The sequence below is a fragment of the Centroberyx gerrardi genome, chromosome 4 (assembly GCF_048128805.1).
Source record: "Centroberyx gerrardi isolate f3 chromosome 4, fCenGer3.hap1.cur.20231027, whole genome shotgun sequence".
Classification (NCBI taxonomy): Eukaryota; Metazoa; Chordata; class Actinopteri; order Beryciformes; family Berycidae; genus Centroberyx; species Centroberyx gerrardi.
Window position 1 is genome coordinate 11,562,382 of NC_136000.1, and position 21,346 is coordinate 11,583,727.

Genomic DNA, 21,346 nt, shown 5'->3' on the forward strand with positions numbered 1-21,346 from the left:
TCACCATCATTGCCCATGAACTCTGCTCTGCTTTGTAGGGTCTAAAACTAGTACGGCCTTACAAAGAGAAATCTCTTGCTGCTGAAGGGAGGCAGCTGTAAACTGACTCAGTATGCAGAAACCCATTACCATGTTGATGTGCGCCTCAAGGATGTTCCCAGTCTGACCTGTAAATGTAGGACTATAATTAGAATCAGGGACATAGTGGAAGGTAAACCCAGGTAAACTCAGTTTACCCACGCAGCTTTCCAGGCTGACACAAACCTTGGTGGCCTAAATTCTAAGTGTGCGTCATTGTGAGCAGTGTCGAACTGAGGCATGTTATATGAAGAAGGGGGCGTTTAGGGGAGGGGAAGCAACAAAAATTTTCTTGTTTGCTGATATTGGTGGTTGTTTGCCTTAAGATGGAGGTCATAGTTTATCGACCTTCTAGGGTGCCGTATTTTTGGGGGTACTGATTACCCAGGGTCCCAAGCTGTGGGGAGGGCCCCTAAAGTGTCTGGACTAAAATGCCTTTTATGGATCTTAAGTGTATATTTATAAATATTTTAAACTGTAACTTCGCTCTGCTCTGGTTTTGAAACAAATTAAAAATAAAATATAAAATGTCCACAACTGCAAACAAAATAAAAACAGGAAAGTGGAGGGGGGGCCCTGTCACCCCCTGTGCACAGAGCCCATAATTCCTAGCTACGCCCCTGCCCACGTTTTTTATTTATCACTGCATTGATCAGGATGCGTCTAACTGTGAAATAGCCCGACAGAAAAACGTGACATTGTGCTCGTTCACCAGCATTAAAGTTTATTGTTCATTGGGGACAACCGACCACGCCGTTAAGTCCAGCATAGTTTCCACTGGGTCATTGATTTGGTGCAATGCGAACACTTAAATCGTTCACTGTACATGCTGTCAGATAGATAGGCGGGAGCAGCAACCTCCCACTCCTATTGCTATAACAACCACAGGGCGGTCGGTGTGACTCAATGGCACAGCAGCTCGGATGCGACTGACTTCCAAGTGTCATCCTGCAAGTAGCCCGACCTCACCTTAACGCACCGTCGCCCGAGACTGAATCCTGCCGGGGGGAGTCTGTGTTTCCCCTATCACAGAAAACTGAATAGTGGGGAAGCTCGGGATCCGCTACGTCAAACAGATTAGTCAAATAACCTCTCGGGGTAGGACATACCTCCCCTCCTTGCCTTGGCTTGTCTGGCTGTATGCATGGGCTGAGGAAGCAAGATAGTCTGCGCTGACAAATAGCCAGGAAACCCTTGGCGAAATACAGAAGTGCACTACTTTTTTGTCTGGGTGAGACGCCTGTAGTGAGCTCCAGCTCCCACACGTCTTTTCTCCCCTCCCGGTGCGAAATGGCGAGAGAAAACGGCGAGTCCAGCGATGGATCTTGGAAAAAGCATGTCGATGATATCAAGAAGATATTTGACTTCAAGGAAGTCCTTGGGACGTGAGTAACAAGATAATGTAGCGTTGCCACACGACAGGCTCTGAATTGAAACTTTGTATCCAGTTGTGCCATTAGCGACAGACAACAATGACACATTGTTTCGTTATAACGGAAATGAATGCCGACTGACAGCTGTTGAATATTTCTTGAATTAAGTCAAGATGTCTCGACGACGATAGCGACAGGGCCTTTTGAAGTTACTGCACGAGAAAACAGAAATGTTGAAATTTAACTGGGACCGTCATTAGTTAATTGTGGAAGTAATTGCTCATGAAACATTTGGGGCACAATTGTGTGTGAAGCCGTACACGCATGGTGTCCCTCATTATATCACACTTCATTGAAAAACTACCGTATTTTTATTCTTCCCAGAGATTAGTGTTGAAACATGTAGAGCTATGTTTAGGCAGCCATTTACCTGGGGTCTTTTTGCACAAAATGTAACGACAAAACAAAGCCAGCAGGGCCTATTTGCATACACAAATCATGAGGTAAACTTGGGCCCTCCCAAATTAACGGGCCATCTGTGATGTCTTCATGTATTCTCAAGCCACATCGCACAAGCTTGCTTTAAAATAGCACGCCTTTGCCGGCGATTGTAAACACTCGTTCATCAAACATTTGAACGGATTTCAGCTGGGAAACAAGCTTTCTGGCTTTATGAATTCATGTGAACCAGCGCCACAAATAGTTGTTCACACAACAAACATACTTAACCACACTTGAGAACTAGATTGAGGCTGGGTTTCGTTTTTGGCTTGTTCGTGTAGTTGGGGGACCAGTTTGGCTCCTTGCTTGTTTCACAAGTTATTCTCTTGCGCTTGGACCACAGAGCGGACAAATTCCAGAGTTTATTTTAGTCCACTGTTAGTGCTGCTTGACTTAATGTCTTTTCTTCACTGGATAAGTTATGGAGCAGAAGGGGAGCGTAAGTGCTCACTTTGAAGGGCAAATTCCCCAAATGGAAGACTCAAACTTCTAAGGGAATTTGGTCAAGGGCCGTTCATGCATACATGAGGGAAACAAGAATCGGGCTGACAGTCTTGAGATAAAGTAGATTTCTGTGTGTTGAGAAGAAATCTGTCAGACGATTGATTATATCGGTCATTTTCCTGGTGTGTCTGCCCGAAGGCCAGACCCAAAGCCACCTCCCTCTCCCCTGACTGAGAGGAATTTGATGTGGCGATGTTTATATTGTTGGAGGAGGCCTGTGTGGAGGAGGGAGTCTCCCTGGGGAAATATGGTTTTTGGCCTGGGAAATTGGTGTCAAGCTGAACGAAAAAAAACAGCCTGTGGTCACCATGGTCTGCAATAAACATGGAAGCTGGTCTCCATTCATAAATGTTAACATAGAACAGGCGCTGTCTGGATTGCTGATGGGTTTTGCTGGCGTCAAATATGCAAAACTCATGTGTGCCTCGCCTCTAAATGATCCCATCCCCCCCCCATCGCAAACAGTATATTATTCTGGGATGGCTATTAACAAGGCGCCTCTGTCTCTACACCTGTGGGTCTGTGTTCCTTCCATTTTGTGTGTGTGTGTAACCTCCTTGATTCTGTTGTCAGGGAACAAGTTGTGTCCTCTTGGCATCCTTCAGGACGGCCTAGTTCTGCTGAACCTCTTGAATCTGCAGTTCAGCGTGACCGCAGACGCGTTGTACCTGAAGAACAGCATCATAGTATTCTCACCGATTTGTGATGATTCGTAACGGCACACTCGGCACTTCAGCTGTCATACTCAACAATCAGACAACCTGTAGGCAGTTCTGATTTCCCCAAGGCTTTCATTTATCTGTGAAAGAGCCTCTGAATAACACCAGTGAATCATCATGAATTTCTGTCCAAACAATGGTCAGGTTGGAGGAACACACAGCCTCGCCCACAACCCAACACACAACTACAGGACCAGTTTGTGATTGCTCATCCTTATCTTCCATATTGTACAGCGTGTACTTGTCCTTATTACTTTTGAAGTAAGTCCCATTTTAAGAGCTCCTGTGTGTCTTAATCAGGGAGTGCCTTGTTGTGCAGGCAGTGCTGCACAGCGGGGGCCCACGGGTCACAGAGAGTAGGAAAGCTACGGAGCTCCTGCCCTCTTTTGCTCGGGCCCACAGCTTTGTCTGGGGATTAAGACTAGGCTGATCTAGGAAGGAGAGTTGGACAGAGGAAGAGACATAGATTATCCCCTCTTCCTCCGCCCCTTTTCAACGTTAAGTTCCTCCTCAGGATTCCCCATCGACGTCCAAAAGGGATCATCCCCTCGTAGCTTCCTCTTGGCAACCAAAACTGTATCAACTCAGTGGCTGTTCCCCGCATCATAATCTCCAATTGATCGCCTCTAATGATAGCAGCTATGACTGTAAGAGTCTGTGATATCAGAATCAGAATCAGAATCAGAAATACTTTATTGATCCCCGAGGGGAAATTGGGTTTCGTTGCAGTTGCTCACATTCTAGAAGATAAATATATATATATATAGGCATAAGGAAATTATAAGAAATAAATATAAAAATGTGTAAAATATGTGCATTATACTACAATAAAATAAAAATATGTAAAGTATGTGCATTATACTACAATATATTTGGCTATGTGAAAAAAGCAGGATACTATTTTACATGCAAAACAAAGTGCACATTCAAATAAAGGTTCTAAATAGAGAGACAAATTAAATGTTGGCTGCCACTGGTGATCAATCTCTGTGTGAATGTTATGATTGATTGGATTTCATGGATCAATAGGAGTGTGGGAATAGGAAGCCTGCAGCAGTGCCAGTAATGGTTTGGCCACTCTTCTTCCCTCTGTCATGCGGTAGCTGTTGTGAGTTAATGAGATCTGCGCCACCGAAGCCAGTCCACCTACATGACTGCCACTTGCCTCGGGGCTAATTTCAGAGCCTTAAGCTGCTCATACTCCGAGGGAGCAAATTAAGTAACCTCACCACGAGCACCTTCATAGATCCCCAAAGGGAAGCGATCTAAATGGGTAGCGTAAGCAGAGTTGCTGCTCACAACGGGGATGATGACATGCTAGTCTGAGATACCTTTAGCACCAACATACTTCACTTGAAATACTTTTAAGGGTGCAGAGATTTTATTTATTTAAATGCGGTGGTAATGGTGGGCGTATTAAAAAGAACCACTTCCCAAAAATGATGCTTCTCTGTTTGCACCCCTCCTGAGTGCTTTGTCATGTTTTCCAGATTTCCATTAACTGGTGATGCTGTTGATGGATTTCTCTCAGAGATTGTGGAGAAAAGTGATTCGCTGTTCGCTTGGTTTCCACTGCAGGGCCAAAGATGGCTAAAACATAGCTACCTCATTATTTATGTCACTCGTTTCCCCTCAAAGTCACATCTCTGTGATTCCATCTGCATCTTATTGGCAACAAAGATGAAAATAGTCTTAAAGTTTATGTATGAATAAGCAGGGTTTCACATCTGGTGTTAAGCTGACCCTGGCTCTGCCAAAAGCCTTACCTGTCCCCGATGTGGAAAAGTAACTACTGTTGCCTCGGTGCATTGATCATTTCCTCTAACCCAGTCTGTGGAGAGGCTAGTTGGGTCCTTGAAAGCAGCCTGAGTGTGTCTGAAATGGCAGCTAGGCAACTGAGATGATGGAAGCCCTCAGAAGTCACTGTCTACTACTTCCCACCACCACTCTCTAGCTACATATACCTAAAATGTGCCCTACTAATGGCAGGAGGTACTTTGTCATGAAAACTGCTAACTACAGTGATGGAGTGTCAAATATTCCCCAAGATAATGTCGGTTGCATGCGTAGTCATTTCATGAGTGTCCATTTGTGTTCATGTCCCCCTCAGGGCCTCTCAGGGAGTTGAATTGTGCCAGACGACTCCATATCTGTGCAGAGGAGGCGGTAATCGCCTTTATCAAAATAAATCTGCTTCTCCCATGAGATCTCTGGCTTAGCCGTATCTTCAGACAGGTTTTTGCCAAACCTGTCTCTGGAGTGTTTGACAGTTTATTTATTTATTTAGTTGTTTATGAGCGGCATTAGCTCTTATCAGGCTGCGAACTGACCCTCCAGGAAAGATCTGAGTGATTATTTTCTCCATTTAATCAACAGTCTGGCGAACCTTCCAGGAAAGCTGCCTCAGGTCCCACATGCTGTTAAGGCCCAACTCCGGTCCTCGGGACGCCGAGTCCTGCTGGGTTTCATTCTAGCCATATAACAGGGACTCAATTAGACCTGCGATGCCAGATGAAAGCAATTAACTACATGGTAGGATAGAAAACCAGCAGTACTCTGTATCCACAAGGAACCGCTTCGTTAAGGCAACAAATTGATGACTTTCCCCTTCAGAAGATGCTATACAACAATACTAGGAAAGTCATTTTTTTGCACCCATCTAGAGTGCTGCAGGAAATGTAATTCTATTCTTATATGACATTTTAGTGCACAGTATTACTAAGGGAAGCCTCTTCCTCTGTTGCATTGTGAAGCCTTCAAAAAGTTGTTGTAAATTATGTATACATATCAATTTTCCTAGCTTCCTTCCCAAAGCATAGGTAATATCAGCTGTCATATTTCTGGTTAAGAGTTGCCATTGCACCACTGAAAGGTGACTGTTGAGTGTGATGGGTTTCACTGGCACAAGCTCCACCTGGATTATCAAATTCCGACTTTTCCATCCCATATGTTGCATAACGGGCTGCTCTAATGCGTCTTACACAAGATGATTCAGCGTGATTACTCAGCAGCACCATACAAGCACAGGCAGTGAATGTCAATAAGCCAGCCTCTGTCCCCGAGAAACAGATCCCCCGAAAACACTTATTTCCATCAAAAGTGCTCAGCATTTACATAATTGCCTGGGATCGCAAGCTAGGTCACTGCCTGAAAAGTTTTCTGGATGGTGTCTTGGTACAGGACGAGCTCTGCATCTGCATCAGCCTCCAGTGGGTTTCACAGAGAATGCAGCCCACATTCACATTTCACATTAGTCAGCCAGTTTGGCTTGGCTGTCTTGTACATGGTGTGGTGGTGTTGTGTGGCTGCAGACTGTCACACACGGCTCATACTGCGATCCAAGAGCTGTGAAGAGGGAGCTCTGTTACTCTGCGAAGAACTTACAATTCAAGTAGTAGTATTTAACTAACTGAACCAGTACGTCCGCTGTATTGCAGCAAGTGAGACCACGAGGCAGAGTGCACTGTGTGACACTGGGTCAGAAACGTTTTGCAGCCATACAATCATTTCATCTGACGTAATGGATTGAGATGAGCTTTAATCAAGGGTCCAGTTCAGATGGAGCTTCCCTCATCCCTTAATGCTGCTCCAGCTCACACCTAGGATTATTCTAGGGGCAAAGTAGATGTACCTGTTAGTCACACAGGTTTTTGAGCTATGCTTGATTGTAGATGCGTTTTTGCGTCTGTGCATATGGATGTATGCACGCATATGTGGGTGGCGGCAGCACCATATGCGCGCCTCTAGCAGAGATTGCACCTTTTGATTCCTGTGAATTATGAATTAATAAAATGGATGCGATTGGAGCCTGCGCCACAGTTTGTCATGGTTGATGCGCTGACAGTGCGAGGGAAGTCACAGTGTTTGAATCTTGTTATGTTGTCATTGTCAGGAAGTGATGCTGCTATGTCTCAACGTGCTGAGGTGGGGGACAGAAATGGTGCCGCTGCATGCTCTAACCACCCTCTCAGCGAGTTCACAGGTTTCCTGTGGTTTTAATCATTGTGTTTCTCCTGCTGCAGAGAGCGGAAAGCGCGCTTCGTAAAGACATGCAAGAGAGTCGTTTCACAGACGCAGCGTGGCGGTGGAGGAATTTCGTACTTCTCCTAATGTCCACACAGCTGTGGAAATTGGTTGCATGCGCTGAATAGAAATGATGCTCGTTTTCCTCACAGCATCGACTGCAGTAAGAAGATAGTGCTGTAACAGGCTAGGGTGATGCCAGCCTGTAGTGCCCCGACTCCCTCACTTACACAAGCCCTTGAATTTCCATATTGCCCCACATCATGTGTCAGAATGGGGTCAAAGTCAGAAGGGCGTCCGCTCCAAGCTCCCTCAGTCCTGTTTGTTCGCAGCGAGTGTGTTCCACCTCATCACACCTGGGGCCCGGCTCTGCGACCAGGTAGTGTGTTTGTCCTGCGTCTGTGTTTGTATGCCTGTCCCTCCCCCCCTGCGGACGGTAGAGAGGGGGATTAGCGTGGATTTGATGACCACGGGGGGACTTAGTGGACTGAGCGCCGCTGAGTTTAGAGCCCGCTGGGAGGGACTGATTACACACCGAGAACATAATAGACCCTTCTACATTAGCCTTCTCACTTTTTTAAAAGACAGTGCAGAGGTGAATCTCAATTCAGGTGTGTGTGTGTGTGTTTCTCCACGTCCCTAACTTTGTAGTGATGACTGATGATGTTCAACAAGCCACTTATTTCCACTGGGTTTGAGATTTAAAAAGCAAAAGAGAAAAAGAAAATATGCAGAAGAAAGAAACTATGTAAAATCACGGAGGTGGCTTGAAAAGTACCAGGGAGTATTGGTGAAAATATTAAATGAGGTCGGGACGCGTGTGTTTGTGATCAAGGATTAGCCCAGTCTTTTAGATCACGAGTTGTTTTGGTCAACGGAACTTGGACCGTTGAGCCTCAATCTTCAATCTCTGTCTATGATCTTCACCACAAGCCCCTGCTGGGGACGGTTGAAGGGGAAAGGTCCCTGCGAAGGTGTGGAGGGGGAAAATGAGAAGGAAAAAGCAATCACGTTGCCTGCTCAAAGAGATTTATTAAGGTGGACTGAATGTGGTATCATAGCAACAGATACAGATTGCTTGAGCAAATATTCCCTTAATTCCATATTTGTTTTTTTAAGGCTTTCATGTATAGAGACAGATGGCCAAGGAAGACACGCTATCTGCCGTCCTAAATGGGTGTTTTTTAGAGGTTTTAAAAGTGTTTGCCATGCTATTGGCTGCGCACAAGTACACACATGCACCAACCATAAGCCAACACAGAAGGCTGTTGCTCATAGTCAGGGACTTAGTTGGTTCTCAGTAAATATTCACAATATGCTGTTTGTGTACTTTATCCTGTCTGCCTCTGAGTGCCCTCCATCTATTCACTGAGCATAGGTTTTCTGTGTCAATATTGCCTGAGCTCATGTAAAGCTGACTAACGTGTATCTCTCTCTCTCTCTCTCCCCCCCCCCCCCCTCTCTCTCCCTCTCTCTCTCTCTCTCTCTCTCTCTTTGTGTGTTTCACAGTGGTGCATTTTCCGAAGTGGTGATGGCTCGGGAGAAGGCCACCGGAAAGATGGTTGCAATAAAGTGCATCCCTAAAAAAGCACTGAAGGGGAAGGAGACCAGCATTGAAAACGAAATCGCTGTGCTTAGGAAGTAGGTACCGCGTGACGCCGCCACGGGGATTTTGCTGAAAAAGCACAACACTTTAAAAAGGGTCACCACCTTGCGACATCCACTGGGAAACTTGTGTCTCTTATGTCTCTCTCCTTTTTGGCTGGCGCACATCCACTGACTGAGTAATGGCTTGGAATTGGGATGCCAATGCAGCACAGTTTATTTAACAGCCATTGCCGAGCCAAAGTGACTTCCTTGTCGAATCCCATCTATCCACCTTGTCGAATCCCATCTATCCACCCAATTTTTGTCTTAACACTCACTTGCACTCACACACACACACACACACACACACACACACACACACACACACAGGACAGGATTGTGTTGTGTTGACACCAGGTGACACTCCATTCTCCTCCAGGGCCTGATGGGTAATTCCCCTGAGAGGCTCAGTTATCAGTCACTCTTGACGAGAGCAAGCCAGTTGTTGGGCGTAGTTGCCTGGTTACAGTTGCTATCCTTTGACTCCAGTTTCCCCTTTCTCTTTCTCTCAATTTCTCATCCCCTTTTCTCCCTCTCCTCTGCATTCGCACTTCCTTACTCCTCTTCGTTAATCACACGCAACCCTGAAACAACAACCTCGTTCTGGTTCCGGCCACCCAAACGGGACTGAGAAAGGAAGTTGCGGAGGTTGTTTAGTCCTTTGAGACCCCCTCCCTCCCTCCCCTCCCTTCTCCTCCTCCCTCCTCCTCCTCCTCTTCCGCCCCCACCTTCTCCTTTTCACCCACCTGCCCCTCTGAATATGCTCCGTCGTCAGCATATCTGCTCGGAGGTTGTTTTTTTCCTTTCCTTTTTTTTTTTTTTGTGCATTTACCTTAACCCTGCTGGATGGTTGCCTGGACACAGACTCCCAGCACCTTGATTGATTCTATATTCTTTTCTTCAGGCGCTCCCGCTGGCGGGGGTTGCCGCTTCGTGAGTCACTGATTAGCATCCTCCAAGAATCCCCGCTCTCCATCATGCACAAAAAGGTTTTCTCCCTTATGTGGCCCGCTTTGTGCAGAGCATACAGTTTATACCAGGTTCATTTTGAGGATTGTGAACACATACACACACACACACACACACGCGGGTAGACACACACACATGTAGAGCAAGATGCTTTTCCAGAAACTGAAAAACACTTTATTTTTCAGAATGTGGGAAGCAAGTTTACATGGCAGGGCTTCATTTCAACAAAAGAATGGGGTAATTGCACCTGGTTAGTGGACTGTGCTGAAATGAACAGAGGCTGACAGCAACTGAATTGAATTTCCTGTTCTCCCTCTCAGGATAAAGCATGAGAATATAGTGGCTCTGGAGGACATCTATGAGAGCTCAAACCACTTGTACCTCATAATGCAGCTGTAAGTACACCAACCCACCGCATTGTTTAGACTTGAGTCATCCCCTTGCTATCCATTTGGCTGGTCATTTTGATAATGTATTGTGGTTTTCGCTTGAATAAGCATTTACAGTGTCCTTGAGGCATCTTTGCCCTTAGACGGGCCTCTGAGTAGGAGTGAATGCCAGCACAATGTTGCTTAAAAGATGTACGTGTCATTGTTTAACAGCACTGTTTTGTAGACAGCATGTATTCTATAGATGGACTAAAGCTTTACTGAAAAATGTATTAAAATTTTTGCTGATTTTCCATATGTGCTGTCAGGGTGTCTGGAGGTGAGCTGTTTGACCGCATCGTGGAGAAGGGCTTCTACACAGAGATGGATGCCAGCAGACTCATCCGGCAGGTCTTGGATGCGGTCAACTATCTCCACTCCATGGGCATAGTACACCGAGACCTGAAGGTATCGCAGTTCTTAATATTCACACTCACTCAGAAGTACATGAGACCATGTGAACACACGTACACATGCTCACCCTCATACTCACTGACGCCCACACTGCTTCCTTCCGTTTCTAGCCAGAGAACCTGCTGTATTTCAACCCCCACGATGAATCAAAGATCATGATCAGTGACTTTGGCCTGTCTAAGATGGAGGGAACAGGTGATGTGATGGCCACCGCCTGCGGGACTCCAGGATACGTGGGTGAGCCTGCCCTCTGAGCTCTGGGATTGGTGGAAAGTTACTGACATAATGAGATGCACTTGACCTAATCTAATCTTCCATTAGCCTTTGGCTAACCTTAACCAGTTGCCACAGGCAATCTTCCATCACCAGAGTAATGAGAAAACAGCTCTTTTCAGATCAAAATACAACATTCACACATCTTCTGTAGCCTTTGTGCCATGGTGATCTTAGCTGCCCTAAAGCTGCTCCCAGTGTTTCATTCGATCAATACTAGTTTGTCTCACCATTTGTTTTTAATAATTCCATTTTCCCAGCTCCCGAGGTTTTAGCTCAGAAGCCCTACAGCAAAGCTGTGGACTGCTGGTCTATTGGGGTCATCGCTTATATTCTGTAAGTGCTCAATTTTCAATAAAAATATCACCTTCTTTTTTTTTATTTTTTTATAGGTGTTGCCTATTGATTCAATGCTGAACCACTGTTGCAGGATCATAAGCGTAGTCTGAGGGATGCCCACAATGTAATCCTACCATTCCTATTTTACAGCCCCCAAAAAGCTTTCAGTGGAAAGTGTTACACGAAGCTGCCAAACTAATTAAGTTAAGTGGTGACGCTCGTTAGTGAGGAGAAAATCCCCAGTCTCGTTATCCGTTCGTTAGGTGTGAAGACTTTTAAGGTAATCAAGTGAAAGAGTTTCTGATGCCCTCACAAATGAGAGCTGTGCAGGGCGGTTGTTGTGGAATCATCTCTTTTACAATCAACGTCACAAGTCGTATCCACAGCTGAATGTTTGTTTATAAATAGCCGTGGATTTATGGCGCAGATTTGCAATGGACATGTCCGTTGTTTCCAAATCATATGAAAATGGACTGTTTAGTCCCATTTTGTTTCTCCTTGGTATTCGTGTAGTTGCCTTAATCCCTCTGAACCGACTGCTGTTACATGCAATATGAAAGATCAAATCACCGCTGAATGAGATTAAGTCACGCTAAATCCTTTTAGATTTGGGTTAAAGTTTCTAACATCAGCTGGATAATAGCACTCGCACTGACTGTTGTGTAATCATCTGTCTCCTTAGGCTGTGCGGTTACCCTCCTTTCTACGACGAGAATGATTCAAAGCTCTTTGAGCAGATTCTCAAGGCAGACTATGAGTTTGACGCACCGTATTGGGATGACATATCAGACTCCGGTGAGCTATATCATATGTCTGTGTGTGTGTGTGTTTGCTTGTGTGCAAACATATACACATCCTGTACACTGTGTTGTTTGCAAATATAGTCGGCAATACTTGGCTGTGGCAACGTCTGGAAGATATTCTCAAATTCTTGACCTTCACATTCCCTCCATAGCCAAAGACTTCATCAGCTGCCTAATGGAGAAGGACCCGGAGAAGAGGTTCACATGTGACCAGGCCCTTCAGCACCCCTGGTGAGAAACTAACCGCCGCCACACTGAGCCCCAACCAGACAATCATAGGGAACCACACATCTTGGTGTGACAAAACAGCAGTATGACGCAGATCGCCGGGCTGACGCATTTGTCGTGGAGAGCATGTCCTCCCACTGTCATCTGTCGCCATGGCTCCAAGCCCCGAACCCAGCTCCGCTCTGCACCGCCGGCCCTGAGAGAGAAATCTGCTGAATAAATGGCTGCCAATTAGTGGCTGGCGTCCTGAAGGATCCTTGAAGAATGTGGAGGCTTTAATGAACAATTAGAATGTCTTCCCAGGCCTGAGCAGCAGCTAACGAGAGGGAGCGTGTGTGGGTTGCTGTCTCCGGCTGAGGTGACCAATATGAATAGGTCTGTTAGCCGGTAATGGGCCGTTCGGGTCCTGGGCAGGTGGTCCTTCTGATACAAATACGTGGTTTGTGACACTGGTAACAGGTGTCATAGCGGTGAGAAATGGCTTTCATTGGGGAAAGCATCAGACCAGCAGTGGATGCAGAGCTATTATGTTGCAGGCGACAGAAAGTGATATCCGAGCTCCTAGAAAAAATGCTTACCCTCATCAACCGAAGATGTTTTAGTAGAGTGAAAATAAATGGCCTGCGCCAGATGGATTCACATTAACAGGAAAATAGTGTGATGATGGTGATTCCCAAGGTATTAAAGATGCAAATATAAATTGGTTTGTTTAATGAAGCATCATGTTCCGTATGCTAATCGTTGTTCACATTATCTAAAAGGACTTGACTTTAATTTTCAGGATTGCTGGGGACACTGCTCTCTGCAAGAACATTCACGAATCCGTCAGTCGACAGATGCGGAAAAACTTTGCCAAAAGCAAATGGAGGGTGAGCACAGGAGACTTCAGCATCCTTGAACAAAAAGTATTACATTCTAGTCCTTTTCTTCTCTATATTTGCAGCCTCTCTCACTCTTCTCTCTCTCTCTGCTCCTCTCTTCTCCTGCCCTCTCACAGCAAGCCTTTAATGCCACGGCTGTGATTCGCCACATGAGGCGCCTGCAGCTGGGCACTAGCTTTGGCAGCAGCATTCACAGCGCCAACCCCTCGGCCAACACCCAGAGCCGCGCTCCAGCCAAGAGCCAGTCTGTGGACTGCGCCCCTCTCTCCCTCAAGGACTGTGAGTGACACTTCAGAAACCCTCTGCAGAGCCTCAGCCTGTCCAACTTTTTGTTCCACAGTCAACTGAGCTCTGTTCAGTTTGGCCCTCTCTCCATTAAGCTGATTTGCAATCGTTTAAAAGCTCTCTTGATACATAATTTTCAATTAATTTTCTAAATTAAATTGGATACGTTAATCATGCTGTTAGGGTGTATCTGGTGTCATTTAATTTAACAGAACTATGCATCCTTAAAGACAAGGCTTTCATACCCACCACATCTGTTGCAGTGCTTTATTTGATGGTTATTGTTTGCAGTGTTACATGAAATGTTTATTGCATTGTGTAGTTATTTTAACAATGTCTTTTTTAGCTTTTGTATTGAATCGTAATGTAGCACATAATCATATATTGTTGTAATAATATTAATGTATGCTGCCACTGATTAACCACCATATTTTTTACATTAAGGGAGTATGTTGGAAATACGCCTCTGATTTTCATGCATCATCCTTGTTACATGCATTGTTTTTTTCTATATGTTGTATTTTTCACATTTGTCAAACAAAACTAAACTAATGATATGATGCAAATACAATTTGTTGATATTCTGGTTCTCCCACAGGTCCCCCGATAGCCCCGTTGCCCTCTGCAGTTAAAGCCTACAGTCAGGACTCTAACGCCTCCTCTGCGGTACGAGAGGATCCGTCGGTGGTGGCGGACCAGTCCCGACCACGACCCTCCACCGTCACGGTCATCCACACAGGGACTAAATGACGCCAGGTTCCGCGGGAGGTCAGCTGGGAGACAACGGAGCTTTGAGACGGGAAAACCATCCCAGGCCTCAGAAGTCAACGTCGTCGCCCAGTTTGCCCATCCCGCCTCCTCCCTCTGTCGCTGCCGCTCGTGCACTGGGAGGAACTTGAGGAGCGTTGGCCCGGCTCCATTTACCACGGCTCAGCACGGCACCCCGGTGCTTCCCTTCCTACTGTAACACAGACCTGGAAGTGTAGAGGGGGAGAGGCTCACTGTCTCCAAACCAAAGGTTGTCATTATGGAAGCCATGTAGCCTGGAACATGGCTGTCTGGCAGTCAAAAAGGAGCTGGTCTGGGACGTGCCACACTAAGGGAAATCTGTCTTTATGTCTTTATTGAAGCTGCTGTAATTTTGACTGTGAGCGTCTTGAGAAAGGACGCTCCACTGTATGCCTTGTGTGAATATTCTGCCTGGAACTGTTGAGTGGAGTAATGTTACGCAAGTGAAATATGAGCTTCATGCTACAGTAAATAATAGTGACTCCATCATCTGCACTCTGAATTTCTAGTTGTTTTGACAGCTTTCGTTAATTTGCTGTGGTAAATTGCTACAATGGTTCACAGGGTCATAATTTCCAACAGTATGGCACATGTGTTATTTCTTTGCTTTAAGGTATCTGGACATAAAACAAAAATATCAGCAGAACCATGTGCTTTAGTAGTGTGTGTGTGAGCGCTGAGAAGGGCAATTTTGATGGTCAGTGCATTGTACTAATGACCTAATTGAAATGTATTGGATTATTTATTTTCTTACAACATATTATGACTTTTGTAAGAATACCACTTACAGAAACGTGTAAATGTGTATTAGACTGAATTATAAACTGAAAAGATGTTGCGTCGACCGACAAAGACACATTATGTAATAGTTGTTACTTTATAATTGCCGTTTTATTTGATGAATTTGACTTACTTTGATGTTACTGTGAAGTCCTCCTTGACCACAGGAGGGCAACCATGTGTGCTCGCTTTGTGACCGGTTCTCAGGGATGTGCTTTCAAACCAATCTAACCGAACCCCAATTAGAGTGATCATAACGCTGGTGTTTGGAGTGACGATGGTGACGTAGTTGATGAATAAAACCCCCAAATCCTGCATATTACTCTAATGTGCCATTGGGAGAGTTTGACAAATGATTTATTTGAAAAAATCCATTATTGTTGTCATTGCGAGGATGATGCAACTAATACTGAATGGATTGCTTCCCCTTAATTTTCTTGATGATGCATTATAGATTTGGACTGAAGGAAAGCGTATATCACTGTAGTGTAATTTCACATCTATAGTTAAAATTGAAAATGACAAACCAAATGAATGCAAAATTTCTCTTGATAATGGTTGCTCCCATTACAGAATCGCCAGCTCAGTAGTGTACAGTTCAGTAGTTATAATATCATGCTCTGCTTCCGTTCATGAAGTGGCTGGTCTCAAAACAGCTCACACACTCTGTGTTTAATCACTGTGCTTTCATACCAGCCTGTCGAATTTAGCAGCAAGATGCTGTTTCTCTCTCTATCTCGCTCTCTCCCAAGGCTTTAGCTGGTCACACTGAGAGGAGAAGGGAGGAATCTGTCTTTGAATTATCTGTATTTTCTCTGTGATACCTCTATTTAATGTAAAATCGTTCCACATGGACGAAACAAGAGTACTTCACAAGAACATGCCCAATATTGAGGGCTTTGCCACCTTGAATTATCTAACTTGTTGTAGTGAATATCGACTTGGAGGGTGAGCCTCTGTTTACTGTAAATACAAATCTCAATAACTAAGTTTGCTTTGGTCGTGAGTGTTTATTGTTGTCCCTTCCTTATATTTTCTCTCCAAAAACATCAAAACAAAGCAAAATATAAAGCATTATTATGCATTAAAAAAGCACCTCCGTATGCATATATTACATATTGTTGCAGAAATGTACTTGGAGTAAAAGATATTTCTGTATTGTGAAGAGGCGTGTTTGCTTGTATGCTTGCTTCTTTGACATGGAGTAAATATCAAACCAGTCAAAATGCAGATCAATATTCAGCAGAGGTTGTTGTTGTACACATTGCTTATAGTAAATATTGCTGCAGAATATAGAGACTTTAAAATTGATTTTCTTTGGACATGCAACTGAACTTATTGGAGGCTTGCCAAAAAGTCTGCTATCACAAGTGAGTAAATATAAAGCAGAAATATTGCACTTGTTTATAAAAACAGTAATGCCATGCTCAAACCTGAAACATTTTACACATGTAAAGTTTTATAATAGCATCCATCTCTATTTGACAAAATGTATAAAAGGCTGGGATTTTTTAAAAAGAGCTCAGTCTGTGGGCGATATCTCTACTATATCACTCTCAAGGTCTGTGATGAAAAGCCTCATTGTAGAGGTGGAGGTGTTTCCTTTAAGGCAAGGCGTTGTGCCTGTTTATAGCTTCAGGTCTCTCCTGGGGGGCAGCGAGGAGGGGGGGGGGGGCGACTGCCGCAGGTCTCACATCTCAGATAGACTGCCGGTTGTACTCATGGGAAGGATGCATCCCGTCGTAGTGGAACTCCCTCCACTGCTCGGTGCTCTCTCTGCTCCTCTCGTTTTGTTCTGGAAGATTATTAGAGTTCAGCGGTGCGATGAATGAGGCTGTAGAATCAATTAACTTCTTCCGCTCAGCTAACCTGCATCAGATATGAAGGGCTTACGTACCGTCGTGCTCCTCTTCGGCGTAGCTCTCAAACTCATTCCTCTTCTCCTCGTGGTACTCTCTCTTGCGTTTGTCTGCGGCCAGAACCTGCCTCTGCTCAGCTGGAGGCGCACAGAAGAGATGTGAAAGAGGGTGAAGAATGTATTAATTGGAGTATAAAATGATTAAGATCTGAGATTCAGTAGTTTATTGCCATATCAACCAGGTTGCTAGGAATTTGTCTCAGTTTGCTGAGGATATAGACACAAAAAAGGGAATCAGATAGGCATATACAGTGGGGGCGGACAAAATAACAGACTTTAACTTTGAAGGAACTAAATCACAATTACAAAGGCAGCTACACAGGCAAGTCGTAAGTTGCAATTATCTGTGTCAGCTTTAAAAGAGGTCTGACAATGACTCACTTTTATACTGTTTTCCAAGTGACATGAAGTAACTAATAGAGTTCAAAGGAGGAAAATTGTTGGTGTCCAAATTGCAGATGCCTTGATAACACAAACTGCAGAGTTATTTAATGTGGTAAGGGGAACAGTGTTGAAAATCATGTCAACATTTGCCAAACATGATGAAACCCCATTGGCAAAGAGAACAGTGGTTGGAAGTTGAAGCTCTTGGACACGTAACACGATAGTTGTTAAACACCACAAAACTACGGCCTCAAAACTTACCACAGAATTGAATGAACACTTCTGTAAAACACTATTCATTACTTTCAAAGAGCAATTATTTATGGCAGGGCTGCCATTCAGAAACTGTTCGTATCTAGGGCCAACGCACAAAGACACACAACCTGGTGTAAGGAGCACAAAACCATTTCCCTATAGCAGTGGAAAAAAGCCTAATTAGTCTTTCACCCTTTTTCCCTCATCTGGGTTTATGTTTGGAAGAAACCAAAGGAAGCCTTCAACCCAGAATGCTCTGCATGGTTATATAATGGCCAAGGAATAAGAAGCCATTTTACATGATGCAAACATTGTTCCCACATGATGTTCCCATATTCAAAGATGGTAATGCCCCCATAGATACTGCAAAACAAATTAAAGAGTGGTTTTGTGAATAAATAAGTAAAATCAAATAAGATTAAATAACAAATAGACATCGTATACAGGTGGAGAATATGGAGGAGACAGAGAGAAGGATGCAGCCTATAATTTTGCTGCACTGAGCAAATGTGTTGACATACCAAACAGCGATGGAAAATTTGACAACACTTTCAATCACTCAGCTCTATAAAAGTGCATCAAAGCTTCCTAATTGACACAACATTTGTTCAACTGTTGAAGAAAGTATAGGGTTAAAGAAAAACCTGACGTTAACCGTTGATGTTTTAGATAGCTGAAAAAAAATTCAGCTATCAAACTCCATTGTAGCTGCATTGGAAATATCTCAATGTGATGTCTTGTCATCTCTAGTTATACACCGGAATAAGAAAAAAATACCACAAAAGGATGGATTAGGATGGATTTTTCCTCTTATGTCTCAATCCAGCAGGTTTTTAAGCAGCAGGACTAACATTAGCAAGAAGCATCAGTTGAGACCAGACTGGGTTTGGGATGGCCATACAAACCTTTCCCAGGTCAGGTCATGACCTTTGACCTATTCTAGGATTCCCAGCACAGGCCTGTGCATGCAGCAGGAGCTACTCTGCTCTGGAATTCACTTTGGGAATTCAAGTCACTTAGTTGTAAATTACAAAGTAAAACATTTAGAAGATTTACAGCTGGACTGCTGATCAGTGCTGGGGATTTATACATGCAGACTACAAATGAGGGGATGGGACTTATTTGACAAGTGCAGTACTGAAGGATGGTTTTCCCAAACAAACACTGCACAATAACGTTAATTATTTCCCTAACTGGAGAATAAGGTAGTTCTACATAATCCTCATTTTATTTATCTTTACCTGACACAACACATGGAACCTCCTCCACTCCCCCTCCGCTCGCCCACTCCCACTAAAACCAAAAGTCAAACAGTAGCATTCATTTGGAGTCCGTTGAAATCCACATCGGAGCTAATTTCTAGGTTTGGACGTCAAAACGTTACATCACAACTCGTCGCCTTAACCACCAGCACCAGGATAAATAAACAACCAAATGTTTTCCTCTGCAAATTTCATCTACCTGCAAGCATGGTGTTGTGTTGTATGTCAATGTGTCAATATGTGGTGAGAATTTCTCTTAAAGTAAGCACAATTTATTTGTCTCACTTTTCCCTTCATGCTTCGTGCCTGTGTGTCGACACTTTCCACATTCAACTCCCAACCGCTCGCCCACTCACTCATCCATCTCGGTCTTTTTTTTCCTGTGTTCTCTGCTTTGTATTAGTTTTCTAACAATTTCTCATACCTTCAACTGCACAAAGTGGACTGTTGTTACACACAGGCCCACAGCATGTTACGTAACTCCAATTCATCACAGCACTTGTGGTGTGCTCTCTCACCTTCCTGTCAACAGAACTGTACATAACAGTGTCTTGCACTCATTCAAAAACATTTTCACATGTGAGGAATATATTCCCATATCGATACTGAGCTGTGGTAGATGTAGCTATGTGTGTGTGTGTGTGTGTGTGTGTGTGTGTGTGTGTGTGCGCTCCATGCTGCCCTTTGGCTCCTGCTGCAGCCTCCAGCACAGTAACCAGTGCTGCTGTATGGCTGGTCTGGTGTGGGGCGGTCTGGCAGCAAGGTCTCCAGAATACAGTTAACAGCCGCTGGCTGCCACCTCTCTCACAGTCATAACGATATTCAGACTGCCATAAACATGCTCACTCACTGTCCATTCAGTCAAACCATCATTTATTTGTATAATCATTACCATTTTGGATGCAGCAGAATGAGGACAGTCATAGCATAACAGTGAATGTTTGAGGTCAGTGCAAGAGTGCCTCTGCAGCCAAAGCGTCTACCTGTATAATGAGGCACAGATGCAGTCATTACCACATACACACAACCACACACACCGCCTTGGCTGACCAGACCTCAGTCTAAAATAACAGAAGAAATCCAGAGCGAACCAAGCAGCCTCACCATTAATCTCATCCTGGGACTTCACACCCCTTCTGCTGCGGCGTCTGAAGAAGTTAGAGGCATCGGCCTCCTGCATGAAGATCCTCCTCAGCGGACCTGCGGTGCAGACAGGAGGAGGTTGAGCTCACAAGAGATGGATAGAGAGCAGATGTTTTCTGCAGGCAGGATGGAAGAGATGGAGCTGAAGTTCTGCTCACCTTTTGGCTCCTTAGCGCTGTCCTTACCATCAGGCACAGCTGCAGCGTCTGCCTCTGGAGACACTGGGTCAGAGGACAAAACATTAATGCTATAAATGAAAACACTGCATGCTGTAGCAGAGAACCTGGGCTCCTATGCTTACCTCTCCAAGGAAAACAAACAGTAGAACACAGAAAACATTGCTCATTTTCGTCAACCCTATCCACCCAACATATTCCTGAAATACCAATCCACATGCCTGAAAGGTGTATCGACCCCAAATCCCCCAATCCCCTGCATCAGACTCACAGGAAAGTGCGAGGAGCACGGCGACGAGGGCCAGGAGGGCTGCATGCGTCCAGGACATCTTCAGTTCTGTGTCTGAGCTGTCGAGAGATACGAGAAGTGTGTGAGAAAGAGAGAGAGAGAGGTGAGTAAGATGTATGTGAGAGCGAGCCCCAAAGAGGTGGGGTGGGGGCTTGGAGGAAGGGCATCAGCTGGAATCTCAGGATTATTGACCGCTTGTCAGAAGAGGGAGGGAGACACTGTGCAGATCTGATAAGTTGCCAAGAAGACGCTGCCACAAACAGCAGCAAAGGATTTCCAAGTAAAAGGAAGGGGCCACCTAATAAAGAGGCTCAAATGAGATTTTTGACTTGATAAACCTATTGTTCTCCTTTTACCACTTTTTTCAGGTTAACAGTCAACTTGGGTGTAGTTAAGTAAGCTACTATCTGTCACCTGACACCATACATGGCCTAGATTGATAACCATTCATTTGTCAGGTAGCATGGGCCTGTGAGGACATGTTTTGTTATTTAGGGGAGGGGAGTTGGGAAGTGATGTACAATGACATCATTCAGATCACCATACTGTCATGGGAAGGAGAGCGCACTGCCTCCTATAGAAATTGCTGATGTATACACTTGCATGGGCCGTACCTATCAGGAGGAGAGCTGGATGACTAACAACACTGCAGGTTCTGGAGAGGAGTGTCAGACAACAACTGCGGCACAGAGTCGAGTCGGGCAGGGTTAGCTGCTTGCCAAATGTGCCCTTGCAGATGCAACTGAAACGGGCCCCTCAACAAGGCCGCCCTCTCTCCTCTGCAGGAACTCCTGCCGGAAAGTATGCAGCCGTCTGTTTGCTTGAGTTTTTTTCCCCCCACCTGAATCCTGGCCGTGCCCCAGAAAAGAGTGAATGTTTAAATTG

General features: G+C 44.7%; 2 protein-coding genes across 2 annotated transcripts; one reads left to right on the forward strand and one right to left on the reverse strand.

Annotated features, from left to right (window-relative positions):
- The first annotated feature begins 1,146 nt into the window (after positions 1-1,146).
- On the forward strand, positions 1,147-16,023 carry camk1db (calcium/calmodulin-dependent protein kinase 1Db). The gene is made up of 11 exons (XM_071897446.2): positions 1,147-1,463; positions 8,708-8,839; positions 10,135-10,209; positions 10,512-10,650; positions 10,767-10,893; positions 11,190-11,265; positions 11,951-12,063; positions 12,224-12,302; positions 13,081-13,168; positions 13,297-13,459; positions 14,064-16,023. Exons 1-11 carry the CDS (start codon positions 1,369-1,371, stop codon positions 14,213-14,215), a joined length of 1,239 nt encoding a protein of 412 aa, XP_071753547.2. The 5' UTR covers positions 1,147-1,368; the 3' UTR covers positions 14,216-16,023.
- Positions 16,024-16,631: 608 nt separating this feature from the next.
- On the reverse strand, positions 16,632-20,524 carry ucmab (upper zone of growth plate and cartilage matrix associated b). Its single transcript, XM_071897445.2, has 5 exons — positions 20,444-20,524; positions 20,155-20,217; positions 19,958-20,053; positions 16,932-17,030; positions 16,632-16,829 (listed from the first exon to the last, which is right to left on the reverse strand). Exons 1-5 carry the CDS (start codon positions 20,499-20,501, stop codon positions 16,732-16,734), a joined length of 414 nt encoding a protein of 137 aa, XP_071753546.2. The 5' UTR covers positions 20,502-20,524; the 3' UTR covers positions 16,632-16,731.
- Positions 20,525-21,346: the final 822 nt, after the last annotated feature.